This window comes from Carcharodon carcharias, chromosome 2 (genome assembly GCF_017639515.1).
Source record: "Carcharodon carcharias isolate sCarCar2 chromosome 2, sCarCar2.pri, whole genome shotgun sequence".
Classification (NCBI taxonomy): Eukaryota; Metazoa; Chordata; class Chondrichthyes; order Lamniformes; family Lamnidae; genus Carcharodon; species Carcharodon carcharias.
The window spans coordinates 27,645,325-27,659,098 of NC_054468.1; the positions used below are offsets into that span (position 1 = coordinate 27,645,325).

Here is a 13,774-nt window from a genome sequence, read left to right on the forward strand (position 1 = left end):
AACTACTTTTGCAAAGTAAATTTACAATTTCCGTTTATGTAAAATGAACATTGTGCTGCCTCTTTCATTGGTCTAAGATGTTCAATTGCTTCAGTGAAACAGTAAATATTGACTGGTCCTTAAACACATCTATCCTACTGCTTTCAACATAAAAACATGTCAATGGGCATCATACATTGTTAAACTCAATTTTAATTTAATTCCAGTAACTAGTAAAGTGACTTAGTTGTGGTAGGATATTGCAATTTGGGCTCTTTCCTAATACTCTTTCTTCATCCTCTATGTAAATGTCAGCTTCCATATGCAAACCTGCAGTGCTTATGAACCATGAGCCTAATATACCTCAGAGCGCCTTATCAGGACAGACAGTGAACTTCATCTGTTGGGGGTAAACATTGAAAATGAGGTGAACTAAGCATCATGCACCCCAGATCGCTCTCATCAGCAAAGCAATTAAAATTAACAGATTAGATAATTAAGGCTAACAGCTACACGTTGTACGCAAATAATATTAGATAGAAGCAAGAATAAATCCTATCTTAGAAATATATATAATCACTTGAAATCTTTTTGCATAAGTGCATTCTGTTCATTGTAGCAACCCATACCTATGATGTATATGCAGAAACTGAACTCAAGTACCGAGGAAAGGTTTTCCAGATTTTTCTGCAGCTGGCTATTGGCTACAGAACTGTCCATCAAAAATCAGAGCAAAGACATAGTGACAGTATCGCTTGCATACCAATAACACCCTGTGTTTCTTTTAAAGAGGAGATGTTGATTCTATCCACGTGTATCGGGATAGCTTTTGAAAAACAGCTTATTTTTGAATGTTCAAATATATTATCAAAATGTTTTGGCTGTAACCACATATAAGCAAGAAGACAAAATTGGTTAGTGCAAAAAATCACTCTCACACTGACTAGAGCCCAGATTCTTCCTTTCCCATTTATTACACACTGAATAACTTTTTACCCTGATTTCCCAGCAAAAGTGGAGTGTTTCTCCATGATACCAGCTATCTCATTTCGTTTTTTGATCTCAGGCAGAGGGAGATTCAAGAGCCTGGGGACAGTGCTTTTTGTCTAAACTCTTGGTTTGAGATTGCAAACTGCTCAGTTATGGAAAAAAGTTGATATTTTGAATTCAACTCTGAGATACCATGATAATGGCAATAAAAATTTGCGTCCAATATATCTGCTGTCACAGATAGAGGTGAAAATGTATAGTACAAGATCTCTTAAAGCTGTAGTTGATGACTCGGATTTTGAGAGTCCCGCTTTAACCAATAGCGTTTTCTCCTTTTAACTTGCCTGACTGTTTGTAATTATTCTTCTTTGCAATTGCCATTCCTCGTAATTTGGTGTTGTAAGCAAACTTGGCTATCATTCCTCTTCAGGAACAGTTGAGTTTGTGAAAGTAGTATCCATCCTAATTTAATGAGGTTTATTATGTTTCTTCGAACTTGGATTTATTTTTGGGAAATGGAGATAACCTGCACACTTTTAAATAGTGTTAAAAACAGCAGCTAATACTGTTATGTTGTGGCTGGTGATAGACTAGTGTGTTTGAGGTTCCCAAATTGTGGGTCGTGGCCCCCAGTGAGTTGAGGAATGAGCAATTAGGGTTGTGAGCTCTGAGGCAGCAAAGACTCAGATTTGTTTTTTAGTCATTCACGTGATGTGGCCTTTGCTGGCTGGGCCAGCATTTATTGCCCATCCCTACTTGCCCTTGAGAAGGTGGTGATGAGCTGTCATCTTGAACTGCTGCAGTCCATGTGGTGTGGGTACACCCACTGTGCTGTTAGGAAGGCAGTTCCAGGATTTTGACCCAGCAACAGTGAAGGTACGGCAATATATTTCCAAGTCAGGATGGTGAGTGACTTGGAGGGGAACTTACAGGTGGTGGTTTTCCCATCTATCTGCTGTCCTTGTCTTTCTAGATGGTAGTGGTTGTAGATTTGGAAGGTGCTGTCGAAGGAGCCTTGGTGAATTCCTGCAGTGTTCCTTGCATAATGGACATGCTGCTGCTACTGTGCGTTGGTGGCGGAGGGAGTGAATGTTTGTGGATGTGGTGCCATTCAAGTGGGCTGGTTTGTCCTGGACGGTGTCAAGCTTCTTGAGTGTTGTGGGAGCTGCACTCATCCAGGCAAGTGGAGAGTATTCCATCACACTCCTGACTTGTGCCTTGTAGATGGTGGACAGGCTTTGGGGAGTCAGAACGTGAGTTACTTGTTGCAGGATTCCTAGCCTCTGACCTGCTTTTGTAGCCGCAGTATTTCTGGTCCGGTTCAGTTTCTGGTCAATGGTAACCCCCAGGAAGTTTCTAGTGGGGCATTCAGTGATGGTAATGCCATTGAACGTCAAGGTGCGATGGTTGGATTCTCTCTTGTTGGAGATGGCCATTGCCTGACACTTATGTGCCGCGAATGTTACTTGCTACTTGTCAGCCCAAGCCTGAAAATTGTCTAGGTCTTGCTGCATTTGGATGTGGACTGCTTCAGTACCTGAGGGGTCGTGAATGGTGCTGAACATTGTGTGATCTTCAGCGAACATCCCCACTTCTGACCTTTTGATGGAAGGAAGGGCATTGATGAAGTAGCTGAAGATGGTTGAGCCAAGGACCCTGCCCTCAGGCACTCAGCAGTGATGTCCTTGAGCTGAGATTACTGACCTCCAACAACCATAACCATCTTCCTTCGTGCTAGATATGACTCCAACCAATGGAGAGTTCTCCTCTGGTTCCCACTGACTCCAGTTTTGCTAGGTCTCCTTGATGCCACACTCAGTCAAATGCAGCCTTGATGTCAAGAGCAGTCACTCACCTCACCTGGGAGAAGTTGCAGTCCTGAGATTTGCTGCAAGACCACTTTAAATGTGGGTGATTTTTTTTTGCCTATGGTTGTGGCCTAATCCAATGAGTTCTGAGGCCCAATCGCTAACACCAACAGAGTCTGCAAAATGGTAAGGTATGTTAGTTTTTTATGCCTGTATCCCTGCTGTTTGGACCCTCACCCCACTCAATATAAAACGTTGTATAAAACGCTGGTTAGGCCGCAGCTAGAGTATTGCATGCAGTTCTGGAATCTGCATTATAGGAAGGATGCACTAGAGAGAGTGTAGAGGAGATTTACCAGGATGTTGCCTGGGCTGGAGAGTTTTAATTATGAGGAGAGATTGGATAAACTGGGGTTATTTTCCCTGGAACAGAGGAGATTGAGGGAGGACGCGATTGAGGTGTATACAATTATGAGAGGCATAGATAGGATAGACAGGAAAGAACTTTTCCCTTCGGAGGGATCAATAACTAGGGCGCATAGATTTAAGGTAAGGGGCATGAGGTTTAGAGGGGATGTGAGGAAGAATTTTTTCACCCAGACGGTGGTGGGACTATGGAACTTCCTGAAAGGGTGGGAGAGGCAGAAAGCCTCATAACATTTAAGTAGTATTTGGATGTGGACTTGTGATGCCATGGCATACAAGGCTACGGGCCTAGTGCTGGAAAATGGGATTAGAATAATTAGCCACTTGTTTGACCAGTGCAGCCTCGATGGGCCGAAGGGCCTTTTTCTGTGCTGTAGACCTTTATGACTCTATGACTCTATGGCTCGAACTCAATAACTCATTTCCAACAATTTTTACTCAGTTGCACAAAATGTGAAGATTCAAAATGGTCACATCAGAAAAATGTTTGGGAAGCACTTTGTAAGTTCTGGCAGAATGAGTGTTCCAGTCAAAGTCACATGATCTAGTTTCCCACCCATACTGAATTGGGGCTTTCCTGCTGAGTCATCTAGCTCCTGCCTATTTGCTCGAACTATAAATCTTTTGTTTTCAACTTTTCTAAAGTCAGAGTTCGAGTTGTCTCAGATACCATTGAACTTTTTGCATAGCAGTCTCACACACAGTATAATGCTTTAGATTTGTACTTTAAAGAGCTGCCTCCCTACGAGTTTCATGCCTTCTGTGGATTTTTCTCCTAATTGAGTAATATGAGCCAGTAGACCACACAGAAACAATAACATCACTATTGATGGTATCTTCAAAGAGTCACATTTTTGTGCCTTGAAGCTCCAGTTCTTTGTTCTCTATGGCCAATCAGATGATAACAGAATGCTGTTTCACTGTGATCAAGTTCAGATTTGATAATCCTAACAAAAGCCCCAGCAACAGAGATGCTGAATTGCTGGATTTGTATTTTATTTATCCTGGTCAAGGTCTATTGTGCACACCTCAAGTATTATATCCTGTTGCTTTTTGTTAATGAAAAAAATTAAGTACATTCTTGGATTGTCCACATCCTGTTTTTCACCTGGTACCTCTATTTCTGTCAACTTGTGGTTTCAGTGTTTACTGCTATGTATTGTGCATGAGAAAATTAAGTACAATTTTTCCTTCTATTGAGATTTATTTATACGCCTTCATTGCAGACATCAAATTCAGTGAAGGTAGTTCAGGTTGAAAGCGGCCATTTGCCAAACTAAACATACAAATCTTCTAATGTCTTTGATGCAGGCAAATATATCATAAGCATTCCTTCACTGTATTTCTCTCGGGTAACTGAAGCAACTCTAAGCCAGGATCAGTTCAGCGAAGAATGATTTGTCATCATGGTGTTAGTATGTGTCAACTTCAAGATGAAAACAAATTTTAAAATCTGGAAAGGATTTTTTTTTACCAGTATATGGTGTACATTGTTCATCAGCTTGTTTTCAAATAACCATGTAACATGACACTTAAATGGATGCTGCTACTGTATCATATTTGTTTTCTTCTTGCCCTTATTGATAAACGTCTGTGGTGTGTAGTGTTTATGCCATAGTGCTCGGGCACCTTTATGAAAAAGCATTTGGAAAATCCAATTTTACTGCAGTTACATATACAATAAGCAAGTTGAAGTAAAGATATTTAGATTCAGTTATTTTGAATGTAGTTTTAATGGGGAAACTATGCTTTCGAGCTGAAATTTAGAAACGAAAACCATTGCTTGTTTTCTTCATGCTAAATTCTGTGTCTAAAATGCATCCAGGGTTTGATTTTAATGAGAAAAACTTCTTGCTTATTGTGGAGACCTTGCAGAGTCTGATTAAATTCATGAGCAACTATTAAATCATTGCAGTGCCTGGCTGTTCCAGGCCCATGAAACAAGGGGCTACCGTTTTAAAGCATGCTGCCTAGCTGAAATTAGAATCAGATGGTGCTCTGCTCACTGGCAGAGGAGTATGCTTAAAAAGCCAGGCCCTGCCTTCATTGGGAATGTATTAGCCAAGCTTTTCATTGATTTTTAAAGTTGTTTTCAGCAGTATAAATTTAAACTTCAGTACCAGGGTCAGCTGTAGTGCAACGTTAGTATCCATTGTAGCTGTATTTTGACCAGACACAATGCTACATCTACAGCAGGATACTCAAGTTCATCCTTTTTGCTCAAATGAAGTTTATAATATTGATCCGACTGCCGTGTTTAAAGTAGCAGTCTGCTGTAGCATTTAAGCCTTGCCATACTGTAGCTGAAACACCAACTGACCTTGACATTCTTTGATTTCACAATATCGCAGAAGAATAAGTTGGATAGCTACTTATAACAGATTATATTCCTTTGCCTCTTCAATACCTGAACTGTTCCTTTTCCCAAGGTCCATATTATCACAGATGAAAAAAGCCATTTGACTATCATAGGTTATCCACCCAAAAAGAAAACCTGTAGCTCTTCTTCTCCCTCTTAACCCCAGCACACCATCCAATAAGCTCTTAAATGAATTTCAAGCCTTTGCCCCTATTGTTTCTCCATTTGTAGCTAATTACAAGTACTGATTGCTCTTTGTGTGAACAAATGGATATGTCCTAAATTTTCCCTTCACCAGTTTGAAGTTGCACTCTTGTTCTAATGCCTTTACGAAAGAACTTTTATAGTGCTTTTCATGACCTTGGGATATCCCAAAGCAGTTCAAAGTTAATTTTTTTAACTCTTTCATGGGATGTGGGCGTCACTGGCTAGGCCAGCATTTATTGCCGATCCCTAATGGCCCTTGAGAAGGTGGTGGTGTGCTGCCGCCTTGAACCGCTGTAGCCCATATGATGTAGGTACATCCACAGTGCTGTTAGAAAAGGAGTTCTAGGATTTTGACCCAGCGACAGTGAAGGAACGGGGATGTAGTTCTAAATCAGAATGGTGTGTGGCTTGGAGGGGAACTGGGTGGCAGAGGTCGCAGATTTGGAAGGTGCTGTTGAAAGAGCCTTGGCGAGTTGCTGCAGTGCACTTTGTAGATGGTGCACACTGCTGTCACTGTGTCAGTGGTGGAGTAAATTCCATCATCCTCTTTACATGAACCTTGTAGATGGTGGACAGGCTTTGGGGAGTCAGGAGATGAGTTACTCACTGCAAAATTCCTAGCCTCTGACCTGCTCTTGTAGCCATGGTATTTAAATGGTTGGTTAAGTTTCTGGTCAATGGTAACTCCCAGGATGTTGATAGTAGGGGGCTTCAGTGATGGTAATGCCATTAAATGTCAAGAGGGAGTGGTTAGATTCTCTTTTGTTGAAAGATGGTCATTGCCTAGCACTTCTGTAAAGTGAATGTTACTTACCACTTATCAGCCCAAGCCTGAATGTTGTCCAGGTCTTGTTGCTTTTGGACACTGACTGCTTCAGGATCTGAGGAGCTGAGATGACTGACCTCCAACAACCACAACCATCTTCCTTTGTGCTAGGTATGACTTCAACCAGTGGAGAGTTCTCCCCTGATCCCCATTGACGCCAGTTTTGCTAGGGCTCCTTGATGCCACACTCAGTCAAATGCAGCCTCAAACATCAAGGGCAGTCACTCTCACCTCACCGCAAGAGCTCAGCTCTTCTGTCCATAATTGTAGTACAGTACACTGAACTTAATTTGTTTATCTTTTGTACAATAGTAATAACTGCAGTAGATAGAAATTCCTAGAAGATCTTCATTTGTATTTTCATCCATTTGCTGCCAATCTGTCAGCAAAAATTTGCAGTTAATTCCCCCCTCAAAGTATGTTCTTATGTAAAAAAAAAAAATGTTGTTCCTATTGTCACCATGAGAAAGGCTTAGCAAACATGTTAATTACCTTGTAACATCAAACTAGTTGCTCCTTTATAATGAGGATGAATTAACTTTGCAGGGGATGCTGAGTAGCTTGACACCCCAGTTTTGTTACCTGAACTTCCCTCATTCGGAATGATTGAGGGTAATGTTTTATATGTGGCATCTTGTGGCAAAGGGTGCCCACACCTTGGGTTGCATGTGAAGGAGATGAATGTGGGGAGTACAAGGAGGAATTGAATGGCTGTGATTGCCTAATACGCAATCTAACTATTAATTTTAGAATGCCTGATGGGGAGGAATCCCTGTTGGCGCCCAAGTTAGAAACCGGATGTTTAGACTCTTAACCTTCTACATGAAGTTCGCTGAAACTCGACAAAATGTGATAAATTCAACTATGTATATGAAGTTGAAATAAAGCAAGTTAGTAGCTGCTTAACTTCAAATCGTAAAAAAAATGTTACTTTGGTCCTTTATAGTAGATGTGTTCAAAGACTTAGGTGGGTGTCAGAGCACATTAGATCACTGAAGTGCAATTCCGCCAAAATATCCACTTAACAACATTCATTTCTGTCATTTGTATTATAAGTGGGGAGATTTAATTTTGGATGTTACATATTCCAACAGTCCAAAAAACTAGAGGGACTGGTCTTCAAGTTAAATAAAAATGTGCTTGAGGCTTAGAGGGACTTTTCAATACTGATTTAGGGATAAAATAAACTGGGCTATTGTGCAGATCTACGGTCTGAATAGGACGGTAGTAAATGTGAATTTCCATAGCACACCTGAACAACAGAACCAATCAAGGTTGTAGAATATCTGATTGAATAATTTCTTTTAGGTCTACAGAAGTTAATTCTTAATTATTAGCACTGTCTGTTTTCTCCCAACTCCCCCACTTTCTGTTAATGATAACACAGGTGATGGGCATTGTTTGATTATGGATTGAGAGCACATATAGAGAGCTGGGACACTGCGTTGGTAGTTTAGGGGCAGAGGTATGTGAAACCACATCCTCTGAATAAACCTGCTGTTACTGCCAGGTGAGGAAAGAGAAACTGAAACCCCCAATGCCTTTCCCTTACTGTCCGTATTCAGTGTGGTGTTTGAAAGAAAGATGTGTGAGTGTCTCTTAGCCCCCTTGAGTATGTAGTCAATTTGAATAACAGCAGCAAACTTTCATGGGTTTAAATAAAGAGGATTATTTATTCACTCATTCACCCCGAAGGTGTAAACGCTATAGCACTCGCACCCACGCACAAAATGATACGTTTAAAGGGAATAGTATACCTTTAGAAGTTGTAAATCAAAAGGATAGTTCATATGCCTGGCTCGCTTTAGAAAAACAGTTGTTGTGGGCCAATAAAGGAATGTTTTTCCAGTCTTCAACTGTTTGGACCCACCTGAACTACAATTAAAGTTGAAAATCAGGATTATTTCGGGATTCCCTCAAAGAGATTAATATTTAGCAAAAACAAAAACAGAACTACCTGGAAAAACTCAGCAGGTCTGGCAGCATCGGCGGAGAAGAAAAGAGTTGACGTTTCGAGTCCTCATGACCCTTCGACAGAACTTGAGTTCGAGTCCAAGAAAGAGTTGAAATATAAGCTGGACTCGAACTCAAGTTCTGTCGAAGGGTCATGAGGACTCGAAACGTCAACTCTTTTCTTCTCCGCCGATGCTGCCAGACCTGCTGAGTTTTTCCAGGTAATTCTGTTTTTGTTTTTGTTTTGGATTTCCAGCATCTGCAGTTTTTTTGTTTTTAATATTTAGCAGGTCACCAAGTTAGACATTTGTGTTTTTTGTACCAGGTGGTCCAATTTCTTTATAGAGAGACTTAGTGTTTTGGAATCAGGCTGAGGTGCTCTTTTAAGATGTATAGTCTCCATGTTCTTGAAGGCAAAGATGTTGCTTTGTGTTTTCTACAAACTGCCAGTTTGAATGTAAAAAGGCACAGCCCAAAAATATGATTGCCTCACCATGTGACTGCTTACAGCTCCCTTCCAAATTTTGTGTTGACCTTACTTTCGTTAGCCACATCCTGGGCTTTTGTTTCTGCCCGTTCCCCCAGGGGACTTGAAATCATTAAGTGTCTGTTTTTGAAAAGACCCATTCAGATCAGGAATGCAGTTCTAGATGGTTTCAGAATATGAACGTTGATACTTTGTCTCAAAGACACTAGGGCCATTTCAGACTAGTGTGATTTTCACAGCGGTGTGCTATCTGGGCATATCCAGTAAAGGGGTAGACCCCCATCCAGGGTGATTTAATTTGGAACTTTCCAGAAGCATGAGATAATCTGTTGAAGTTGCAAAGGCCACCTGACCCTTGGCGGCCATCTTAACAGTTCATCAATGTCCATTTTAATTAAAAGACAGCTCCAGAGACTTCTATATGAACACAGCGTCCATATTTAAAGTTATGAATATGACGTTCCTTTATGGCTTAATATTACTAATGAGGAAAAGATATGTGCCTTGTTTCATACTTCACCATCTAGCTTGGATCCATTAATTCATTAACACCTTCCAGTGAAATCCAAAAATTGGTCAACCTTTTAGGTTTTTGCAACAACATTAGAGTGGAGAAACCTGCCTGTTTTAGCCAGGAAATGGCCATGTGGATAAGGAGTGGCATTCCTGCTGCATGGTTCTAACCACAATATGCTCCCTGTGTGTGATTTGCTGAACCATTATCTGATTATAGTCAAATAATTGCATTTTATAGTACAAGGAAGACTTGCCAAATGTATTAGCATTTATTAGAGTTATCTTTTGTCTATTGTACTCTGTTAAATCAGCTATTCTATTTTGGAGGCAAAAGGAGATCATGTTATATCAGAAATATACTTGAGCAATGTACCAAGGGTGATGAGGCTTCACCATCTGAGACATTAAGCTTGTCTAATGGCAGAAAGTAAAAAAAACATAGGATGAAAAAACTATGAAAATGACTGCAGTGTAATAGACTATCTTTCGCAATATGCACAGCGTTCCTGCTGTCAACCTTTTTACTTTTACTTTATTGTTCTTGAAACGATTTACTATTAAGATGATTTTCTGGCCATTGATGTATCATCCCATTGCAGGAAATGCTGTATAAATTGGGCAGGTCCAAAAGTCAATTTTATACATATTTTGCAAAAGTTGTGTAGAATGTCTACTTAGGCAGCCACCAGTTTTTAGTATTGCAAGTAGTGCAATTCCCCCAACTAACAGCACTATTCAAATTGATGCTTTCATCTGTTGTTGATTTTGAAAACATTTTATACTCCGGGAAGGCATGAACAGTGGGAGGCGATGGCGTAGTGGCATTGTTGCTGGACTAGTAATCCAGAGACCCAGGGTAATGCTCTGGGGACCTGGATTCGAATGGAATTCAGATGGAATTTGAATTCAACATAAATCTGGAATTAAAAAAGTCTTATGATGATCATGAAACCATTGTCGATTGTTGTTAAAAACCCATCTGGTTCACTAATGTCTTTCAGGGAAGGAAATCTGCCGTCCTTACCTGGTCTGGCCTACATGTGACTCTGGACTGAGAGCAATGTGGTTGACTCTTAAATGCCCCCTGAACAAAAGCAATTAGGGATGGGCAATAAATGCTGACCTAGCCAGTGAATAAAATTTAAAAAAAAATTGTATTGTTCAGCTTGTGTTTTAGATGTCAGTCTTTTGGGGGTGGAGTAATAGAGGGCAAACACTTTGGAACACAGATTTTGGAACCATGATTAGAATTTTTAGGAGGAATAATTGTTGGAATAGCCTTATTGCCAATTGTTTGTGCCAGATGTGCCATTAGAAGCAATATTTCTTTTCCTGCATTGAGTGCATTGGTTTTCCCACTTATTCTTGGAGCTGAATGTCATGAACGTACCATTGGATAATTTCAAACCATGCACATGCCAAGCAAAATTTTTTATTATCAAATTATATTAGACATTGCACTGCAGATGGGTGAACAGTAATTTCATATGCAACCATTTTTTTTCCTGGTAGTCACCCCATTCCACTGAGGTAAAGGATGGAATTCTTTGAACTTGACTTTTGGTAGAAGAATGATAAGAGTGGGGCTGTATTGTGAGTCAGAGGAAACAAAACCCTATTTTACAAAACTCTGCCAACAAGAGACCAGGCCAAAAACTAAAAGCAGCCTTTGTAACTGCCCTTATCATTTTTACTGGAATACTGCATTTGGGTTTAAATAGTTTTAGGCCTTAGTTGACATAACTAAGTTCTTGTTTGTGTTGCAAAATATAGTTATGGTTAGCAAAGGACCACCATTGTAGTCACAGACAAGAAAGCAATAAGTGAACAAATTTATGTGCTAACAGTGGTAAATAGAATTAAAAGTTTCAGTACATCCTACTGAGAGTTGATGATCTTGTGGAGTGGGAGTATAGAATTTTCAATTTAACACACATTATTTAGTTTGCTAATTTCCATTTGCAATCCTGAGGGCAACTTAAAAAAATCTAACCCACAATTGTTAATAGGAATGTCTGATGTTTTGTAATGTATCCGTAATAAAGGAAGCTATTCCTGATTTTCCTAGCTTTGAAATAAGTAGCCTAGAGTCTTGATAATGCTGAGATTTTTATTTCAAGGTGCCTTTGCATTGTGCATGCTACCTCACTAAGCTGCACCTCATTGTGTAAACAAACCTTTATCCATTGACATCGTGGGCCAAGAAATTGAGACTCTTGTCATACTGCCACTGGGATAACATAGCTCATTTCAGGAATGTAGCTGCAAGGATTCAATCTTGGCATTTGCTGTCAGGGGCTTCACTTCAAAGCAGAGCCCTGTGTGTATATGGAGACCAAGTATTCATTCTGAATATAAAAATGAGAAAACAAAGCATGATGCCAGGCTCCTGAAAATGGATGAAGTTGATGTAAACATAAGAGCATCTTGTGTTGGCAAAAAGACAGCCTTGTGTTTGTATAGCATTTTTTAACATCCGCAAAACATCCCAAAAGAGCTTTTGAATTCTTTTGAAGTGCAGTTGTGATTATGTAGTCAAGCATGACAACTAATTTGTGCGCACAGCAAATTCTGCAAGCAGCCAAAGAAGTCATTGACTGATTATGGATTCAAATCTACTGCATGTGATCTACAATGCTTCAGTGGTATCAGGGCATAAGCAGGTTTCCCATTACCTCGAGTCTGAAACACACCTTTAACTTTGCTTTTTTTGGGTACATGATAGCAAGATTTAGAGATCGAACAAAGATTCTCCATGTTGAGAATATTTTTAAACAAGTAGCAGTGATCCTTTTTCTAGTCTCACACCCAACTATGGAGTCATTGTAGACTAAAGTCGTGAAGTTTTAGGTCAGGAAAAAGGGGGAAAAAAGGCAATATCAATTTTGTCACCTGCACGGTTTTAATTATCTTTTGATTTCTTATTTTCAAACAGGGAAAAGTTCATCTGGAAGTAAAACTTAATGAACTTATAACAGAGACTGGATCAGTTTGTCAACAATTGGTAGTACGGTGAGTATAGATCTGAGAGAGCAATAGTTATTTATGTTAATTCAACAATAAAAATCATAGCTGACTATTTGATCTTTTAAACTTGTTACTTCCAAGGCCTCAGCAATTTTCATTCTTCCTAACTTTTCATAGTTATTCTCAACTTCTAAGAACAGGAATGTTGAAACTCTTGAATTTCTCTGTTTAAATTTTTAAATATAAATTATGGAATATCAATCCAACCATAAAATGGTGCAGTCTACAGATGATAGTCCCTGGATTCTGTGTTCTGTAGATTTTGAACATCACTGGAATTTTTGGTCTCCAGTGTAAAGTTGACTGAAACAATTTGAATGCTTTGAGGGATATACAAGTATGATATTTTTCTACCATTGCTGTGTCATGGCCTTTTACTAGGAGGTTACAACGGATGAGGTGTTTTTTGTGGCTGAATGAAAATCAGATTTTGGTGAAACGTTGTTGGAAATGCAAGATGGGGAAGAAGTTGCAAAGATGGTTTTTATAGAAGAAAAAGCAGTGGAAGTTTAGAAACTGCTGTCATTTAGGGGATCTTTGCATTTCCTATATCTGTGGATTGCTGGTTAGAAAGCTTTCCTACTTGAACTTACTGGTGTCTAATACCAGATTGTATGAAATCTTTAAAGAGTAGTTTCATCGTGAGGCACAAAGTCAAACTTGCTGCCGGGGGAGCGTAAAATCTAGCCCACGGTGTGGGTATTTCTGTGGGTGGTGAAGGCTGCCAGTATCAGTGGAAATTTGAAAGTTGGCTATATGATAGCATAATATAGCATTTAACTATCCAGTGAAGAAAGTATTCCTTGTGTTTTGTGAGAAAGGTTGATGAAGAATTCTGATTTGATTAATCTGACTTTTGTTCTTGGCACTGGGGCTTTTGAAGGCATCTTATATCTTTGTTGCACTCCATTAGTTTCCTTCACATTTAGATCTCTACTTCCGCACAGTTTCCTCCAGTTGAGGACACTATTGCTACCATCAAAGTGTGAAGGGATAGAAATGGCATGTGTAGTGAGCCATGATGATCGCATTGTTTCTCTTAATCTGTGGCAAAATAGTTTACTTTCACAGTACACACTAGGATGCAGGTAATAATGGATGGTGCTTTTCTTATATTACAGCAGTAACTACACTTCAGACTTTATTGGCTATAAAGCACTTTGGGATGTCTTTGAGGTTATGAAAGGCACTATATA

The 13,774-nt window shown here is 39.7% G+C and overlaps 1 protein-coding gene across 1 annotated transcript in view; it reads left to right on the plus strand.

Annotated features, from left to right (window-relative positions):
- Nucleotides 1–13,774, plus strand: part of rasa2 (RAS p21 protein activator 2) — a 143,958-nt gene that overhangs the window by 54,136 nt on the left and 76,048 nt on the right. The window contains exon 5 of the mRNA XM_041173804.1: nt 12,487–12,563. Coding sequence (XP_041029738.1) covers nt 12,487–12,563 — 77 coding nt within the window. The remainder of the gene's footprint in view (nt 1–12,486; nt 12,564–13,774) is intronic.